This window comes from Amblyomma mixtum, chromosome 3, assembly GCF_055824585.1.
Source record: "Amblyomma mixtum isolate Tamu chromosome 3, ASM5582458v1, whole genome shotgun sequence".
Lineage (NCBI taxonomy): Eukaryota > Metazoa > Arthropoda > Arachnida > Ixodida > Ixodidae > Amblyomma > Amblyomma mixtum.
In genome coordinates, this window is record NC_143014.1 from 171,215,245 (window position 1) to 171,235,146 (window position 19,902).

The 19,902-nt window shown below is 47.9% G+C and overlaps 2 protein-coding genes across 2 annotated transcripts in view; both read left to right on the forward strand.

The window, feature by feature from the left end:
* Nucleotides 1–19,902, forward strand: part of Prm (Paramyosin) — a 30,340-nt gene that overhangs the window by 7,677 nt on the left and 2,761 nt on the right. Inside the window, exons 2-10 of the mRNA XM_089581921.1 lie at nt 930–986; nt 1,917–2,170; nt 3,031–3,109; nt 3,840–4,085; nt 6,087–6,283; nt 9,751–10,100; nt 12,429–12,669; nt 18,390–18,585; nt 19,737–19,865. Of these exons, the coding sequence (XP_089438047.1) occupies nt 930–986; nt 1,917–2,170; nt 3,031–3,109; nt 3,840–4,085; nt 6,087–6,283; nt 9,751–10,100; nt 12,429–12,669; nt 18,390–18,585; nt 19,737–19,865 (1,749 nt within the window). The remainder of the gene's footprint in view (nt 1–929; nt 987–1,916; nt 2,171–3,030; nt 3,110–3,839; nt 4,086–6,086; nt 6,284–9,750; nt 10,101–12,428; nt 12,670–18,389; nt 18,586–19,736; nt 19,866–19,902) is intronic.
* Nucleotides 12,763–16,443, forward strand: LOC149352700 (uncharacterized). Its single transcript, XM_089581922.1, has one exon. The coding sequence runs from the start codon at nt 15,681–15,683 to the stop codon at nt 16,269–16,271; it is 591 nt and encodes a 196-aa protein (XP_089438048.1). The 5' UTR covers nt 12,763–15,680; the 3' UTR covers nt 16,272–16,443.

Consider the following 19,902-nt stretch of genomic DNA (forward strand, 5'->3'; position numbering starts at 1 on the left):
TCGATTTTTATCCCCAGACGCGATATTTTTTACGCTCTTTTTGCCTCCGCGCCTCTCTTTATTATTTGTGATGAAGTAGGGGTGTCCTCAACCTCTTCCTTTGCTTTTTTTTCTGTACCCTTATGTTTATTGCAGCGTCCACAGGCGCCCAACATAGATTGGAATATTTGATTGTCACATGGCCGGTTTAATATTTATAAATTGAGAGTAATTTTGTGGCAGCTCAACGATTAGGCCGTTAGCGCAAGGAACTCAGGACCGTCAGATTTCATTCAGGGAAACAACTCTAAAACATCCGTGAACGCCAGACAAAAAGACAAACAATAAGCAGTAACATATCAGGAATGAAAAGAGCACACTAGCCGACCTTCTGCCATAGCTACGAAACGAAATAACCTGTTAGGAAACCCATGCGACCAGTATAATGGTTGGAGAAAGGCCCGTAGCGCTTGTTCTGAGCGCCCAAAAAGGTCTTGCCCAATCGGTTGCTTCAACCACTGAGAGATATGCCTCCTTTCTTTTTGATGGGGGGGGGGGGGGGGGGGGGGGCAGAAGGGAGGGCAGCGGTAACGAAAACTCGGCATCGAGCAACTATGTGCCTCGAACATTGTCCCATCTCTAAGCGCGTTCGCACCGAGTCAGCCGTATTATAATGGAAAGGCGTCTTTCTGCAGCGTTACCACCGTGCGACACTTCCTAAGGGGCGCTTACGTACTCACGGCATGAACTACAGCGCATACTGAAGGCCGTTATTGCGTTTGATGAATGAACGCCCAGTGAATGTCTGTAAAAAGGCTGAAGTGCTCCTCAGCACGCTAATGCACATACAATACCGGATATTTTAATGTGGTCCTCAAGATTGAATGGTGTGCCCATGTCGCCTACGTGAAACTGTGCGACTAATATCTGCTCCTTCCTTTGCTTTGCAGGACAAGCTCCGCCTGCTTCAAGAGGACCTCGAGTCCGAACGGGAGCTCAGGCAAAGGGTAAGTGTGGAAGCTTGTATGCTTCAGCCTATAAAGGCACTTAAACACGAGCCTTGATATCTTGTCTTCGCGTGCGCGAACACGAAGCTGAGGAAAGTTAGAAATTATAGCAACATTTTTGGCTCGGAAGTGCTCTACATAGATCGGCTAGGATGCGCGAAACGATAAAATGCTCAAAAACTAAAGCGCAAATCTCATCTCTATTTGAACTCAACGTTTGCAGTGTTTAAAGAAAACGGAAATCGTTTTATTCTTGCGCTGTACAGACAGCTTTTTTTTTTCCCTTCTAGCACCATTCTTGCACCCGATATTTTGCAAGAGGCGCTGTGCCGTCCCTAAGTACATTTTGTTTTTGTTTTTTTTTTTTAAAGCAATCACGAGAACAACCGTACAACATCGCTTATGCGACGACTAATGCAGGGATCATCGTGTGCGCGCTCATAAAAATATTAGGTTTAAATACGAATATTATTGTAAGTTCTGAGTCACGAATTAATGGTAGAGCGAAAAGTGTATTTCTACAACAAACATAAAGAGTCTTTACACCAATACTGCCAAAATACATCGAAGCATACACGCATTCATTTTTCTCGTAAGAGTAAGATCTGCGCCTTATTTTCTGAGTCGGCGTGCAATGACGTACCTTTGAGGGCTAATCTACCTTCGGCTTTCCTCACAAAACCCTGAAAGTAGCCATTAACACCTGAGAGAAATGGCGAAAGATAGACAACAAGAGCCTTCGCTCTTCGTGGAACTATCGCGCGGAGTGATTTTTACGGTGCGACGCTACGTTAAGGAGTGTTACGCCGTGTGCGGCGCGCGCATTGTTTGGCTTTGTGCTGCAGTTTTAACCACGCGGCCCGGCAATTCCATGCGGTAATTCGGGGACTTACTTGTGGTCCGCGTACCGTGTTTCTTCTTTCCGTGCAGATCGAGCGTGAGAAGTCGGACCTGACGGTGCAGCTGATGCAGCTGAGCGACCGGCTGGAAGAGGCCGAGGGCTCCTCGGAGACTGTGGTCGAGATGAACAAGAAGCGCGACACCGAGCTGTCCAAGCTGCGCAAGCTCCTTGAGGATGTGCACCTGGAGAGCGAGGAGACCGCGCACCACCTCCGCAAGAAGCACCAGGAGGCCATCGCCGAGTTCCAGGAGCAGCTGGATGTTATGACCAAGGCCAAGAGCAAGTGCGTGTCTTTTCGCTTCTGAGCTCGTTGAAAGCTGGTGGCGTCCCATTTGACCATTACGGCTTAATGTCCCTTAGCAATGCGCCATTTTAGTTTCGGCCCACTCTTAAAGGAACACAGAGGACAAATTCAAGTGGGCCGTATTGCTATATTACCGCGTTCTATAGATAAATACGCAACTATGACTGAAAAATGAGTTTTTGTGAGATATAAAATTTCAAAAAACGCTCTAAAGATGTCTTACGAACCTGTCAGGCCTGCAGCTATGTATTAAGCTAGCATACCACCATTGCGTCAGTAGCGCAACGCTTTTGATCTGGAAGTGCTTACCAGTTTAAACAGAAATGGTCTACACGCGAAGTAGTTCCGAACCACCTCTCAAATAGCTAAAGGTAACATTCACTGTCACACAACTACATGAGATGCAAGTACCAAATCCTAGTCAGTTTTTTCACGAATGATTCCTATTTATTCTAATTACAAGTACACTTCTGTCACAAGCTATGGATGTGCCACATTTTTTTGTCTTGTTGCCTATGTAAAGAGGCAGTTCTAGTATTATTCAGCTCATCTGAAATGCACTGCAGTGCTGGTGATTCATCTACTAAGGTCGGGGAAGCTGCTTCGATCCACTTACTGGGACTTCTAAAAAAAAAATAACCCAAAGGCAACAAAACACGAGTTGCGAGTTTTTGAGCACACGCACATAGGCTGTAAAACTGACGAATATTTAGCAGTATCTAACGCTTAAGAGTTTTTATGCACTGTATCTCTGACTTAGTTAATTTCATTGCATTCTGATGACAAAAAAAAAAAAGACAAGTAGCACATGCTTGAAAAATTTCCCTCTTCTACCGCAGGGCCGAGAAGGAAAGGCAGAAGTTCCAGGCCGAAGTTTACGAACTCTTGGCTCAGGTCGAGAACACGACTAAGGAAAAGGTACGTCATCCCACACAGCACGTAGTTAGAGAAACCAGCGCAGAGACCAACGCGCGGCTCCAGCGACTTGATATTTGCTTACGATACCGTCTTAAGATACCAAAATCGAATTCTGCTATCTTTTTTGTCGGCTAAGAAATGTACGCTTGCTATATCTTCTAATGACAGCGAACAGCGTCACAACCACGCGTTGCGCCAAAGCGAGGAAGACCCGCGGCCGAAAAAAATAACGTGCCGTTGATGATTAGCGCACATTCATTTGCCGGTAACGTAACCGAAGACAAACAGGCTGTCAAGAAATTGGCACCCCCTCTTTCTTTTTTTCTGAAATCTGGTTTTCCTGTTTGATTCATTAAACGAGAGCACTTTTATTTTACGGATGGCTTCAGGGTTCACCTATCAGATGTCATCGATTAAATGGACTTGATTCTTTCATTACCATCAATTTGTAGCATGGCCCAAGTTCTTAGTACTAAAACAAGCCTAGCATAGTTCCTTGGTGAGCAGAGAAGGTTTATAGACCTCGCAAATCACCCTCAGTCGAATGAATGACGATGACGCGTTGCAACCTAAAAAAGTTTGTAGACGGTGACGAAACATTATACGACCACAATAAGCCGCGGAAGCTTCAGGCTCATGGTTAGCTCTTAGTCACAACTTGTGAATCAGATAACAAATTCTTGAGGTCGACGGCTGTGACGCCCTGACAGAGCGTGTTTGGTGTGCGCAGATCACGATCCAGAAGACTGTGGAGAAGCTGGAGCACACCGTGTACGAGCTGAACATCCGCATCGAGGAACTGAACCGCACCGTCACCGAGGTGACGGCCCAGAGGACCCGCTTGAGTGCCGAGAACGCCGAGTACCTCAAGGAGGTGCACGAACTCAAGGTCTCGCTGGACAATGTCAACCACCTCAAGACTCAGCTCGCCACGCAGCTCGAGGACACCCGCCGCCGCCTGGAAGACGAGGAGAGGGTGAGGGCGCTGATCGCTGGCCTTGCACATCACGCACGATTGTCACGGCCAAGCTTCCAGAGCTTTTTCACACAGCTCCTGGCCATCGCAGTGAAAAGAACTGAGGCTACCTTCTTGATCGCACCTTGCTAATGACATAGATGAAGGTCATTCAGAGGCGTAAGTCACCAGGAGAGCTGTACCTGCATCGGGGTGAGACGAGATACCAGGAATTACAACGGCCCGAAATAGTGTCGCCGCTTTCCACTGGCAATGACAAAGGATTTGGGCTATCCTTCTAAGAAAAATGCCTGAATATTTGTCAACACAACCGGAGATGTACCATTGCAAAAGAGAGAAAAAAATGAAACACTTAATTGTTCAATTGGCAATTGCTAGCGCTAATGAGCATAATAATGTGCACCTCATATAATAATATGAATACTCCGTGTTAGTTTTGATCTGCTGAGATCCCCCGTTGAAGCATAACAGCGCCAGGGGCTGTAAAAGCTACAGGAGGGCAAAAAAAACTTTCGCCCTCTGACCCAGGCGAGCTGACTTCCTATGCACAATTTGGCGCGCTTCACTGCTGAAAACTGCCGCCCCTTTTTCGCTGCATGGAGGAAAGTGTACGACGACCGGCTAGCAACACGTCGCAAGAGCTCTAATGTCCAATCCGCCATTACAAGGCATCCAGAACTTGAAAGCAATAACCAGTGACACTGGCACGCGTTCGGTTTAGTGCTTGCAATACCGTGGTGCGTCCGCGTTCTTTGAATGCTATTTTGCAAGACAAAATTTCAGCTTTCGTTGAGTGGGCATTTTTTTTATCCGGCTACCTCTTTCTACTGGAAGTCACCCACGCAGTGGTTGGCAGCTGCTTTATGGCAAGAATAACTTATAGGCAACGTTTTTACTTTTACTTGCGCAGCGAATTGGTTGCTTTTCTGGACCCCACATCCCCATTTCTCTGTTATAAAAATAAGCCTACGCTGCAGTGCAAATGGGCTCTCTAAAAAAAGTAATGGATACGAGCGCGAAGAATTTTCGGGCCTTTTAAGCGCATTCATCTATTCGAATAGTGATGCAACATTTCGGTATTCTGTCGTTTCAATCAACCGAGGTGTATGGCAGGCACCGTTTTACTGCTGTTTCCCTGCTCTATGACTCAACGTAGTCATTGCGCTTTCATCGTGCAATTCTTAAGGTGGGAAGGCGTTGCGACACACGAATACGTCGAGAGTGTACAAAAGCATTTGGAATTTTTTTTTCCAAGCTCAAGTGTGTTCTAGCCATACTTGCTTGCTTCTCCAAGTTTTCTACGGTTCAAAGGAACTCAGTTCGTTTTATACGCTGGGATTGCTCTAACGTTTTCATTACACGAGTGTAATGTTTCCTGACTGTGCTACTAGAAACTTCACTTGCATCTCTTAAAACGAGAGAGAGAGAAAAAAAGAAGAAGATGCCAGTAAATTTCAGAGCTAGGAGGCTATTGAGTTACGTATTTCATGGAGAGACATGTGAACTGAAGTTCGTTTGTTCTCACACAGAATATTGGCGTCTACATTTCTCTCCTTTTCGCTGGAATTACTGAAAGCGGTGGTCTTTCAGCGCACAGCATAATTCATGGTCGGATTCTCCAGAGCGTAGGAATGCCACCTGCGGGGCTAGGAAAAAAGAAGTAATAGTAGTTTTAATCATTTATACGGCCGCCTACGCAATACATGCCGTATTCGAATGCAGCCGGTGCAAGTCTGTGAGCCCAACTTCAAGCGGATTTGCAAACTTGAAAAAACGTGATTCGAAAGTATTCTGCGAGCTTTAGCTCGAGAAAGTTCTGCCTCCATCTTAGTAAAAGCCGTCGCAAAAATCATACCCAGACTTGGGCACACTGAAGGCGCCTTATTCGGGAACGAACTTACCGCCAACGCGCACGCGGGGAAAGGAACGATAAGAGAAAATAGAGATGAAAAAAAAAATCGCTTCCCAGCTCACGTTGCTGTTTCTTTTGACTCTGCACAGAAACGCGCCAGCCTTGAATCGTCTCTGCATACGCTCGAAGTCGAGATCGAGTCCCTCAAGGTTCAGCTGGAAGAAGAGTCTGAGGCTAGGCTCGAGGTCGAGAGGCAGCTGGTCAAGGCCAACGCTGACGCCGCTGCTTACAAGACCAAGTATGAGACCGAGGTCCAGGCTCACGCCGACGAAGTTGAGGAACTCAGGTATGTAGCCCAGCTCGCGCCAATACTCACAGAGCACAATTTTAGCAGTGTTTTTCTCAGTCATCCGTGCACACCACCAGAAGATTTTATTCGGAGAAATAATCGATTATTTGTTCAGAAGCGCTCCATTTTAGCGACGGATGATAAAAAATCCAGCTTTCAGTGGATCTGCCACCAGGCGCAAAAAGCCTGAACGACGGGCACCAAATGACACATACATTATCTCTTAACAATGCGAGAGAAACAAAGTTTGTTATAAAAAAAAAGAGCCACTGAGGCCGGATTTCTAAACTGTGTAGTCATATCCGGCTTTCTGGGAGAAAATATACAAGGCTCTTGTAGACAACTTCATATTAAAAAAACCTTGCCAGACACGCCTTACCAGAAACCTAAGCGCCCAGATTTATTGAAGAGCCCCATTATTCTACCTGCGCGGGTGAGTGAAAAATATTAGCGACGGAAACGAGGCATAACATTTGCACTGACATTCGGTGCGCCTAGCCGTGGTTAAGATGCGATGAACCAAATAGAAACCAAAACCAAACGTCCTCATGGCGAGTCTTGTAAAGCGTGCTTGGCCACAAGCTGCGTCGTGTTGCAAAGAAGCCGTCTTCTCTTCTGAAGAGCAAAAGATAGCTTACATGACTACAACTTTTTTTTTTTTTCGGGAAAGGTGGGGGGGGGGGGGTTAGAAGACCGACTCGGGGAGGTTGGTAGCTGTTACAGTCATATTCGTGTGCTTGTAAGATACAATGCAGCGCCAAAATTATATAAACTATGAAATGTTAAATTAAATAACTGATTCTCTTATTTGGAAGGATGGCTACACGGTGAGGCTAACACTGCTATTACCTTGACCAGAAATAAAAGTCAGCCAAGCCACTTCTTCCAGGTTGGTTAGCGAACGAAAAAGAGGTAGAGAACGTGGGTGAAAAAAAGTGCTCTGCATGTATGTGAACAAACTTTTAATGGCGCGCAATCGATGGTATATAGTGCCTGCAGCACTCCGCCGCTGAAGATATTCATGCGGAAAGAAGTATGTTGAAATTTGACTTAAAATCTAATGCCTGGCTTCATATTAGTGAAAAGGCGTACCAAAATTGTGAAGTTCATAGTAAATATCTTTTAACAGGCTTATCACTTCAACAAGAATTACTGTGGGCGTCATTGCACGCTATTGCACCCCCGTGAAGCAGCTTGCACTCCTTGGCATCATTAATAGACAGGATATCTAACCCACCAGATATACGGACGACATCTGTCTTATCTAACCTCACAGATTAATTCACGATGTCAGCACGACTGTCCATTGCGTCGCTGCTAGTTGGATCCAGATCTCCAATTCTGAGAGATCACATATATGAATTATGTAAGAGGACCGAGGGCGACACCAATAACTGTCTGATAGACTTCGCGTCGCGCAAATTGACACACGCGGAATGGGCAGAATTGACACGCCAAACGGAAAGAAAAGCTCACAAATGAGATAACACAAGCATGCATCGATGGTTTTTTTTTTTTTTGGACGTGGATTCTGCCTTCTGCCGACGTCGATCTGTCAGCAGCGACAGTCGCAGTAGCCCACCGGGTGTTTTTTTGTGATATAAAAAGGATAAAAAAAGGAAGCAAAATGCCACTGTTTGGTCGCCGAACAATTTAAGACTCGATGCGTTCGAGAGCCGCTGGCGATGAGGCGTGGGAAACGTAAAAAAAAACGTTGCGCCCAGTACACGGTAACCTGCGTCCGAAGTTTATCCGAAAGGGCATCGCCTGAGAGGAGAAACGTTCCAGTTTTCTTCTTTTTTCGATTTCGGTGCCCATTTGTCCGGTGGCAAGGAGCCGCAGGCCAGTGCCTTCTTTACTAGACTGATCGGCTTTATTCTCTCAAGTACGGAGCACTAAAATGGAAGGAAAGTGCTGATGCCAAAGTTTCAGGCTGCCAAACACGCGGCTGTCAGCGCCACATTTTACTTGCCTTTGCGCCAATCTCACGGCCACGCCAGCGCCTTTTATATGAAAGCTTCGGAGCTTTTCACTTCCACATGCTCTTTTGTTTTGAGTCAAGTTATAGAATGACCCATCTGGAAGTCTTTTCTTGCCACTGCCGCATTCAAGCACCATGGCAATGTTTAGAACGCCGAGTGTCAAACTCGTGCCTTATTCTAGACCTTGATAGTTCAGTGATAAAAATGAGTCAGGGACCAAATATAGTATCCACTCGAAACAGCTTTTACGGGTCCTCTCAAGGACGGCGATTGCGGCCGTCCTCCAGAGGATGGAATTACTCGCCGCGAGTGTAACTGCATGGCGCTGTTTCGAGTAGCTGCAATGTTTAGTTGCTCTCTTTGAGAAGCAGAGGACTCTATTGTTTTGTAAGCAATAAGGGACGTCGTACTATCTTACACACACTAAATGTAGCCTTGTATCTGGTGAATCGCTTCAAGTAACGCCGAGTTTTGTTTTCCTGTGGTGTTAAGAGATGTTTACACGCGCCGAGTTGACAGCCTCTTCGCATAAAAGCTCCGAAGAACTTTTCGGCGGTACCCAATGCAATCATGGCTCTAATTATGTAAACGCCCAGTATATAAAGAGAACACCACTTTTTTTTTTTTAGTGCCAGGCACGTGGTAGTTGGGCTTAAAACCGATCAACCAACAGTTTTGTGGGTGACGGCGTAAGCTAGCAAGAGCATCAGTTGTCTGAAATACGGTGTTTTGAGAGAGCCAAACAACGCCAGCGCTGACCATACTAAAATTGGACACGACGTCTGTTTGACTCTCTTAATCAGTCGAATTACGTCAGGTTCAGGGACGGCGAGGAATTAAGAGTTTCATCTTCCAATCGATGTCGCAGTCATTATTAGAAAGACGTCGCCTACGCTTCACGTAGAAAGATAAAAGAGCTAATGAGAACTGCTTGATTATGCGATTCAGCAGATCTGCACCAATTAAAACGCTTGGTTTTTATTCATGAATTGCCGATCAAAATCTCTAAGCCAGCAGTCACCTGCTCTTTTAATGATCTGATTTTCTTGTCTTCTTTTTCGATGATAAGGCTCCCTTGGAGGCTTTTATCTCCGCGTAATTTACCACAGCCATCAAAACAACTGCAGGTTTTAGTTAGCGATTGTGAAGCGCTCTTAAACACGGTTTTCTTTTTCTTAACATACATATTTTGACATCCTGTTATCAACGGCACCTTTCTAATGCTTAGCAACGAAACAAAAAATCATCCTTTCTCAATAATGTGGTGATAATCGGTTTACCCATTTTATTTACACCGACTTTCCCCGCTCACAGCAGGGGCTTTTTTATTTCGTGGGCCTCACACTGCATCACACAGCGTATTATATGAGCTGACACAATTCGGTCTCTGTAGTTGGAGACCTTGGTAGAGATGTGTCCCATAGAATGCAATGTGGACCAAGCCTAACTGGCTCCCGGCTGTTCTCTCTCTCTCCCTGCCAGGCGCAAGATGGCTCAGAAGATCTCGGAGTACGAGGAGCAGCTCGAGGCCCTCCTGACGCGCTGCAGCAACCTCGAGAAGCAGAAGTCGAGGCTGCAGAGCGAAGTGGAGGTGCTCATCATGGACTTGGAGAAGGCCACAGCGCACGCCCAGAACCTGGAGAAGCGCGTGGCACAGCTGGAGAAGCTCAACATCGACCTCAAGTCCAAGGTTGAAGAGCTCACCATCCTGCTGGAGCAGAGCCAGCGCGAACTGCGCCAGAAGGTGGCCGAGATCCAGAAGTTGCAGCACGAGTACGAGAAGATGCGGGAGCAGCGAGACGCCCTCCAGCGCGAGAACAAGAAGCTCGTCGGTCCGTGCTCTCTTCCAGCGTACTGCTTCGCTTTGCCGCGCTCTCCGCTGTCGCTCTCCCCCGACCCCCGCGTGCTTGTTCACGCCTGCAACCCTGAGTGCGCGTCCTTTGGCAGCAGCAGCAGCTGCGCGAGCTTTGCTGATGCATCGCCATCAGCGGGGCTTGTGCAATTGGAAAGAAATGACAAAAGCCAAGCTCACGTCCCACTCGTGCGCTTGCCTTTCGTCATGCTGAAGCTCTGTCGAAGAGTATACGAGAAAAAGAGAGCGCTAGTGGCTTCGCTACGATGCTACAGTAATTCATTGCTAGTCTTCAGCTGCGTTCCTGTTAGCGCTCAAGCTCGCTGCTAGTTCGAGAATGAGCTCCTGGTCACTGAACGCCGTCCGTGACGTGGGGCGGAAAGCAAAAGAAAGGCAAAATAAGCCAGCGAACGGGATGAAGGAAACAAATGAAGACCTGTAAAGGTCCCACAGAGATGACCAAAGCGGCAACAGCCCCCGCGGCCCATCGGGTCACTGACAGGATGTCACGGAGGGAATCCTTCGTTGTGTTCGTGCCTGCGTAACGTTGCCCAAACGAAAAAGAAAACGACAGAATCCCCGAACAAAGTTTCGCTGCAGGCGTGCGTCACGCAGTGGATCTCATTCATTAGCAGCTTCCTTGCAAGGAAGCCGGCCATGCCCGCGGCAGCGAGCCATGCCACGCTCCTAGGAGCGAGTAAGATGCCCCGGCCATCTTTTAGCCGCGTAGTCCATTGGTTATTTTCTTCTTTGGATGGGGGCTCCAGTTGTGATTAGTACTTATTCCAACACTGCGTCAAAGCTGGCGGACGTCGAAGTGTGGGCGCGCACGTTTTTCTGCCCTCTTCTATGGTTGTGTTTCGTAGTTTGCGGCCGCGCAGACACAGAAAAGGGACGAACAAGCGAGAAGAAAACGGTGTACAAAGCTCAGCATGGAGCCAATGTCGAAAGACTAGGTAGGCTGGGGGCTATTGAGAAAAAGTATTACTACTGCAACATTTATGACAGTAGAGGGAAATGCTCAGGACACACGTTCTTTGGGATATTTCAGCGTCCTTTATATGGCAGTTTTCGTTTGCCAGACGATTCTTTATTTTCGCGTCCTTTCTTTGCTTGAATTAATTTTTGGCCATACAAACATCAGTTTAAATTCGCCAGGTTGTTTCCACGGTAGCTGTGAAGGAATTTTTTTCTATGGCTGCACTAGCGGTTCTTTAAAAGAAAACTACTCAGATTTAAACTTTTTGTAAGGCTGGCCGGGCGGACCTCATGCTGGTTTTGTTGTTTTTTATTGGTACTTGGAGTAGAGAAAGTTCTGTGTTGGGCCGGTTTCTCAGAAAATTGGTACAGAAAGAATGGAAGTATGGCACGAGTGGCAACTTAAGATTCACTTGCGAAAGATATATATATATAAAAAAGGTTTGCCCGAAGACCTTTCCGCCCGACTCTTCATCTCACAGGCCCTTCCTCTAACGACTCATGAAAGTCATAGAATGCTCGGTTCAGAAAAAAAAGCTAGACGCAGCAAATGCGTAGGCTCGCCATGTGCAGTTTGGATGCTACTGTGGCAGTGCATCTATTGTCGAAAATTCTTAAGCAACGTTGACTTAAAGTAAGTTGACGTACATTAGACTCTATGCTCGCTCATTCTTACGTTGCTCTTAGTGCACAGGGCGTTTTTGGCGGAAATTGGGCCTAATTTGTTCTTTTATTTGTTCTCTTTTAGTCTGCGAGCTTCGTTAACTTTTGAAAACTACCGAATCAGGATTACGAAATGCTGTTCATTTCAATGTAGGTGCAGTGACTGGCTTCTCACACCATATTATGAACTAGGTGTGCATTTGCGCGGATAGTCTGGTACTTATACTAAGTACAGAGTGCTGGTATCAAGCGCCGGCCAGTAGTTGGTTGCTAAAGGCATTAACGCTGCATTTTTTAACCAACTTTTAGCGCACCAGGAGCATTGGGTTGTAGACCAACTTACCAACTATATGAGCACAATAACGCTCACTGGTAGTTCCATAGTTGAAAAAAGCTTCACCCGCGCAGGTATCCTTCTTAACACTACGACCATTTTGTCTGCAGACACAATCACGCAAGTAGTAGTGAATGCTTCAGGACAGCTCCGCCATGATTAGTGCCCTAATGATGTCAGCTACCTTTCTGCTACCTCTCCACTGTAATTCGAGGGTAGTAAGTACACCAGGAGCACAGGGTGTGCGTTGCGCTTTTTTCGCGGATAATAGCGAGGCGCTAGCGGCCGCGGCCAGGCGGCTGCGGCTAAACGCGTGGCATCATGGCCGCGCAGACGACCTGTCCGAGGCCAAGAGCCAGCTGGCCGATGCCATCCGCCGGCTGCACGAGTACGAGCTGGAGATCAAGCGGCTGGAGAACGAGCGCGACGAGCTGGCCGCCGCCTACAAGGAGGCTGAGACCCTGCGCAAGCAGGAGGAAGCCAAGTGCCAGCGACTCACCGCCGAGCTCGCCCAGGTGCGCCACGAGTACGAGCGCCGCCTCCAGGCCAAGGACGAGGAAATCGAAGCCCTGCGGTGAGTGCGTTTTCGATATATCGCTCGCAGAGCCACTCCACTTCGCGCACTGCTCGAGGTACAGCCCAACATTCTGACTGAAAACGCGAGAAAGGAAAGATGCGGCCCTTCGCGCGTCGCCAGAGAAGCGCGAATGCCTTGCGCCCCGAAGAGCAAGTGTTGGACGATGTCTTCGCAGCCAGTGCGATGCGCGCACTAGCAGGAGAGCACGCACCGTCACTTCCGGTCGGTCGTGGGCCGTCGCGTCGCTGTAGACGAGCTTGTGAAGCGTATAGGATGAGAACAAAATCCTGTAAGGGTAGTTAACTGTAGGAATCATTCCTTCGCGTGGCCTTCCGTCGCAGCGACCGGCCAATGACAGCGAGGAACATGGCCGCCCAGTCGCTGCTGCTGGGGTCGAATGGAAGGAATGGTTTCTAAAAAGAGAATGACATGTATCGACACTCTGGTCGAGGTTAGCATCACGCGTACGGCGATAATTTCGCCCATTTGAAGCGCATTTTGAACTGTTGGCTTATAAAGGTCGCGTAAGAGTTATGTCGTGCAATGCACGCAATTGGAAACATTTAGAAGGTGCGTGAACGCTCACGCGAAATTGATTTGATGAACTAGGAATTAAATTTTGCCGTGTTGGCGCCGTGTCTGGGGTGTGTAAAGCAAATTAGACTCCCATACTGCGGTATGACGACTGGTACTAGAAAGAACAGATTTGTTTTTCGGCAGTATGTCACCGAACGCTAGGTAACATAGCGCAGTAACTTTGTCACGTATAATTCATATTATAGCGGCTAATTGCAGAAACAAAACTAAAACACTGTATTCTGTCCCATTTTTGCAAAGGTGGAAGTCATTGTACACACAAATCGTTTTGCTTGCAGAGCGTCACATTTTTCGGCTAAAAATGGGACGCTTGGCAGGCTTTGTTGTTCGGTCATGCTCGCCCAACAATGGCCTTGCAGTCTCTAGCATCTCGCGAACAATTACCACTAGGTAAGGGCGAGAGCATGGGACGTTCATTGCCTTTGTCGCAAAGTAAGAATTACGACATGACGCAAGAAACGCCCACAAGACGGTGAAAGAAGAGCGAGTTCAAGAAGGGACAAACGCCGGCATGTCAGCAAATGTCCTCAGTGGGAAGATCAGTTGGTGGAATGTATATGGGACCAAGCCCTGCATTTTCGCAACGAACCAGTCGTCGGAAGATTCAGCGCAATGCAGGCAAATACGTGACCTGGAAGCGCGTCCTTACTTCTCGCCATTCGACGAAGACCGCACTCGGGACCATCCACACTGAAATTTGACCTCATTACGCTACAGACTGCGTGACTGCTTTCTCTCTCCGCTCTGCGTAGTCACAGTGTCTTGGTCGCCGCTGTGCGCGCCAGCTTCTACTGCCGACTCTTTGTATGCGTACACCTTTGTACTTTCAATGAATGACGTCACTATCTACTTCCGGTTCTTCACGGAGGTTATCAGGGTCGTTACTCAGCCTAATTTTAGAGCGACCCAAAAGATCACAGTGACGTGCAGGAACACATTAGGTTTCGGTCGTAAGAGGACCCGACGCGTCACCTATTTCGGACGCGCCGTATTCCGAAAACTCTGCGCTATTCTAAAAATGCTTGCAACCAAAGAACGAAAGCGCCGCAAACGAGGTGGCCTTTTTTAGCCTTCTCCCAAGCGCTGTCCGCGTACACGCGGTATTTATAGCAATCTACAGAGGTGATCGGCCTAATAAGTCGCCTCTTTCTGCATTGCATGTAAAAATAAGCCAAGCGCGTATTGCAAACTGCTTTGCGATGAAAAATTGAGAAGGTTCTTTAAAGCCGGGCCAGATTGAGTTGTGGGTGTAATTTATTGCATGCTTCGCTCATGCAAAATGTCACATAAAATTAAGAGGCAAAAAAACAGCATTCATATAATTTATTGGTGGTATCAAGTGTCCGTTGGAAAGTGAACAAAGAGTCAGGAAGGAGCCCTTCTCTCTCATGAGGGCTATTTTGCGAAACGTACAGAGCTTTCAGGTTATATGGAGGCCAGATCAAGTTTTGCAGTGCTAACATTAGTCGGTTTCTTAAGCTCAAAAATATTTCTTAAGAACATGTTCTGTAAAGCTTGAACAAAAGAGGAACTATGCCGGAGAGCTCCACTCATAAAAGGCACATACCCTGCGGACCACTTACACTATTTTTTGTGCATTTACTGCAGTCATTCGACTTGCAAAAGCAAGACAACGATAAAATCGCCGTTTTTAAGCCATGCCTACATTACTAGCCCGCCAGACAGCAGAAACGCCTTACAGCTTTTTTTTTAGTTGTTTAATACCTTTGGCAACGGTTGCCAGACGAAGGTTACCCAGATGACTTCATAAGGTTAGCGAAGTCAAGCGTCTGAAGAACAAATGTGCAAGACCCTGCGCCCCCAAAGGAGAAAAGTAAGAGGGCTGAAGCAACAGCTGTCACGAAGCAGGAGCGCTCCCATGCTTTTCGCCGGCAAAACACGGGGTGCCACGCCTTTTTGCTTCTCTTCTGCTGCCGGCGAGTCCTTGGCCCGGTGTGAGAAGATCGCCTCTGGCCACCGTCAACACGGAAGAAACGTCGGGAATTTTCAGAAACACCGCGTCAAATTTCGGCTGCTCGGGCCACGTAACGATGAGCTAACGCTTCAATGCAAGCAAGAATGCGAAGAACCTGAGCCAAGCCAATGGCCTGGGTGCAGACCTCATCTGGATGGGCTCCAACAGCAGCTGTCTTGCCAGAAGCGCATTCTTGCGCATCTCGGAGGACGGCAACAGATCGGGTCACCCAGACTCGCGCTGGGGGCCGTGTGAAGAGAAGCCACGCGCAGCCTTGACGCCCCGCTGGAAATAGGAGCCGGCGCCCCGGGCCAGCGCCTTCTTGGGCAGCGCTCGAAATAACAAGTGGCGGAGAGGGGGCGGGCCCAGCAGCTGCCTCCAGCGCCACCGCCACAGGGACTCCGTCGGGCTGAGGCCGCGGCTCGACGGATCCACCATGGGAACCCGTCGACGACAGCCCTACCTCCACATGGTGTACGACCGGAACCAGCAGTACGGCGACAGCCTGTACCGCAAGACCGTGGACGACTTGTACTTACGAGAAGGCATCATGCCTCCGCGCGCCCTGCTCGCCAGCAGGCGCTTCGACGACTCCTACTTCATGACGCGCTACCCACGGATCCCATCCATGTACCGCCTGCTGAAGCGTTGGGACACTGGCGACGACCTGGCCCTGCGGCGAAGCATATCGCTGTCGCACATCACCCACCCGGACTACAACAGGGCCCTTCTCAACCGGCTCCTCTACCCCGACGAGCACTTGTCCCGGCGCTTCGGCAACCAGCACAAGCTGCACGTCCACTCGGGCCACGACCGCCATGTCCGCGCCATGGAAGACCACCGTTCGCTGATGGCCGAGCTCGAGCTGCAGGAGGTGCAGGACAGGCTGCGCCGCGAGCACAACCGCAAGTGGTTCAACCCAGACTCCATTGTGTACGAGGTTCCGTCGTACAGGGACGACCCGCTGGCCACCGTCTACCGCCGCCGCAGGCCGTTCAGCTACTACGACTTCTACTACTGGCTCTAGATATGCCGTGCCCTTCTCGGTGGACATTCTCGATGACAACGACTGTGAGCGCCCAGGACTTTAGGGACAACCGACTGCCCGGTACAACGGTACTGTTCGACGACTGCCTCGGATACTCGCTTAGTGTAACTGCACCCTTCTAGTAGAATAAATCTCTAAATTTCTGGCTTTACACTGTCGTAGTGTGGTGAATGAGTCACGCTGGTGCTGTGTTTGCTAACGTCATGATCTCACCAGGTAAGACTGTGCAGTTCCTTCTTCCCTTTCGATGCGGTGCTTGTAGTCGCTTACCTGCTTCGACATTCAATCATTCTTTCTCGAAAGAAAGATTGTTTGTTGAGAGGTTAAATTTCTCTGGAACGTGTCATGCTCTGTCCTGAGAGATTATGTGCTCCGGGTTAAACATTCTTTGCACTATTATTGCCCTTACATTAACCTTGAGAGCTCTTGCGCAACCCCCTTATGCTCGTTGGTAGCTGTGTGCATAACGTAGACCTCTGCCTGCCCTACAATGTTACCCGCGCTTCACAGAAAGTGCTGTTTAGCGTTTTTAAATGCTATCTATCGGTGCCGAGCGCATGCACGTAAAGGTTTTGCTTGTAGATATCTATAAGTGATATTTCTGACCTAACCTTAACCATGCATCGTTATAAAAAAGAAATAAATGAACCGCTGGCACCCCTGGATGTGCAGCAAATATTTCCTTCTTAGCGCTTAGCAGTCAGTTTCGGCAGTTTCAGAGAGTCGCATGTAAAAAGGCAATTATTCGGCTTCTTTGACCTAGAAAACATCCCTGTCCAAGGAGAATACTTTTGAATAATTTGCAAACCGTGTGACGCAACAAATGCTTATAACTCATTCAACTTCACTTAAACTAGAACCGTATGGCAATCGGGAACCTTTTGTCACTTCTAACAAGCTTTTATTTCGGCAGTATATCAAACACGTCGCCCAGGATTGCTCTCGACGTGGCGTACGGCCACACGACTGCCGGTTCCACACCGTTAGGCAACCGCTTATCCAACAGTCTGTCCAGGAAAGCAGAACGGTGAACTGAGAGAGAGAGAGAGAGAGAGAAAGTGGTTCGGTTGCCAACGTCCTTGTAGCTCGACATAGCTCAGGAGAAGCAACCTTGAAAATGGATGGGGCTACCTGGCACTCATGGCTCCTCTTTCTCGACGTCAGCGGTTGAGAAGAAAGCCCTGCGCATCCGGAGGACCAAACAGCGACAAGGCCTGATATGGAATCCTCCTTTTACTATCTTTCGCATTTATCGCCATCGGCACGATCGATTTCACGTTGCTGTTCAGTATCGCATGATTGAGAACGACTTTCCAGAGTGTGTTTGTACTCACGTAACCTTAGTCCGTAATAATTATGGCTGACTGCTGTAACCTTATAAGTAGAACACACAGTTAGGCTTCCATTCACGTATACATAAAAAAGTGGGGCGTGGGGAGGGGCAAGGCGTCGACGCAATGCCGACGCCATAGCAGATAAAATCTGAAAGCCTAAGTTTGGTAAGTATACTAAAAACGCACGAGAGAGTATAATACAACTTATAATATATGCGTCCATTACACATAGACACAACGGCGTAATGCATCTGTTCATGACTTGGCTCGAAATTGTTCCAAGATGCCGACTACGCTGTCAATATGCTTATTACGCTTTCCTCTATAGGTTTAACGAATGAGGCGTACAACGTAGCCTCATGTATTCGCGCAGACCTTAAGGAATTGAAGAAACAAGATTACCATGTGAGGGAGTACAGCCATGATACGAGTTTCGAAAACTTCTACTGTCTCTATTCAGCTTTACAATACGCAAGAAAGACGACGTTGACATATTCTTACATCTTGGTGAGGACCCATCGCCCTTGGATCTTCCATTCATAATGCCTAATTATGGTTCCAATGAGGCGTAGGAAGTTGGAAATCATATTCACGCTCTGATTGGCTCAGGCGGAAATAAGGACATTCTGCGCTTACATATCAGCCCGCGACATGCCAACCTAGGCTGGACATTGAGCGAAGCCTTCGAACAAACTTCCTCAGTGCGACAACATTACTACGCTGAGCTTCTTCTTCACTGCGGCTCCTTTTTCCTACTCTGCAGCAAGCAGTACCAGCTGGAAGTGGAGCAGCTCAACATGCGCCTGGCCGAGGCCGAGGCCAAGCTCAAGACGGAGATTGCCCGCATCAAGAAGAAGTACCAGGCCCAGATCACCGAGCTGGAGATGTCCCTGGATGCCGCCAACAAGCAGAACCTCGACCTCCAGAAGATCATCAAGAAGCAGGCCGTCCAAATCACCGTAAGCACTCCTCTCTCTGGGCGCTGTGGCATTTCTTAAATTCCAGCTCTTCTGCACCGCAGTTTGCTCTTTGTACCTTGGTAATTTGAAAAGAAAGATGTACGCATTTGCCCTTTAATCGGCTTCAAATTTCGCACCTGCAAGACGTCGAAAAAGCTACGAAGGCGTATTTAGAGTTTAAAATTGCAGAAGCTAATGGGCAATTCGCACGAGTATCGTTCCGTTTCCGTTTTGCAATTGCCTTTTTTATGGCACACACCTAGTTAAAATTAAGCCAGAGCTCCATATTCTGGCCTCATCGTTCTTTCACTCCTTTTTGTTTTTTTGTTTTTTTAAAAAGGAAAAGACTGCGTCTACATGTCATAGCTGCCTTACTTTGAATAGCACCAAAACCTTCCCCACGGTAAAAAAGATAGCAGCAGGGGTGCCGCGATTATGCGACCCGACAGAAAAAGTTAACAACAGCTGCAGAAGAATTTAGTGAGGCATTTGTCTGAAGTAATGCGCTGCTTAGTTGATGAGTAGTAAGATCGGAAGTAGAGTTAAATGCTAAATTATAGCCTCAGACGGAAGGTGCTTCGCGCAAACATTGTGCGCAGAAAGTGATGTCGGAACTTGGCAATTTGGTACATGTTATATAGTGAAAAAAAAAAAGGTTAAGAACACTGATGGCAAAATTCAGGGTGTAGTCCTCAATACAATGCATATTAAAAGTGTTAACTGCTCTTGCAGGGGTATCGTTTAATAATGCTTTTTTTGTTTTACATAGGATACACTACTTATAATCAAAGTATACACTTCACCATTCACAAATTACGAAGCTATTTGGCAGTTTAAAATACCGACATATATCGATACTGGCAGTTCATGCGAAAAGTGTCCACGGCTGTAGTTAGCATCGTAAAAAGCGTGTTAAAAGAATATTGTTTTCGCTGACATTAAATCTTTAAGTAGCGATTTCAGAAAACATGCATGGCTTCATCACGCTTTTCTACGGTTCCACCCGCAAGTGAATGAACTCCTCACACGTCGAAACGCGTGTATGCGGCAAAAGAGAATTCCACAGTTGCATCTAGCCGCGCTTGCTGGCGCCTCTCCCAAGGCGTTGCACCACTCTGAGGCCTTGTGTTGTGTGTCTGGCGCGCCCGCAGGAGTTGCAGGCCCACTACGACGAGGTGCACCGCCAGCTGCAGCAGTGCGCCGACCAGCTGGCCGTGTCCCAGCGCCGCTGCCAGGGACTCCAGGCCGAACTGGACGAACAGCGCGTGGCCCTCGAATCCGTGAGTCTTGCAGCGGGAACAGCCTTTTGTTTTCCTC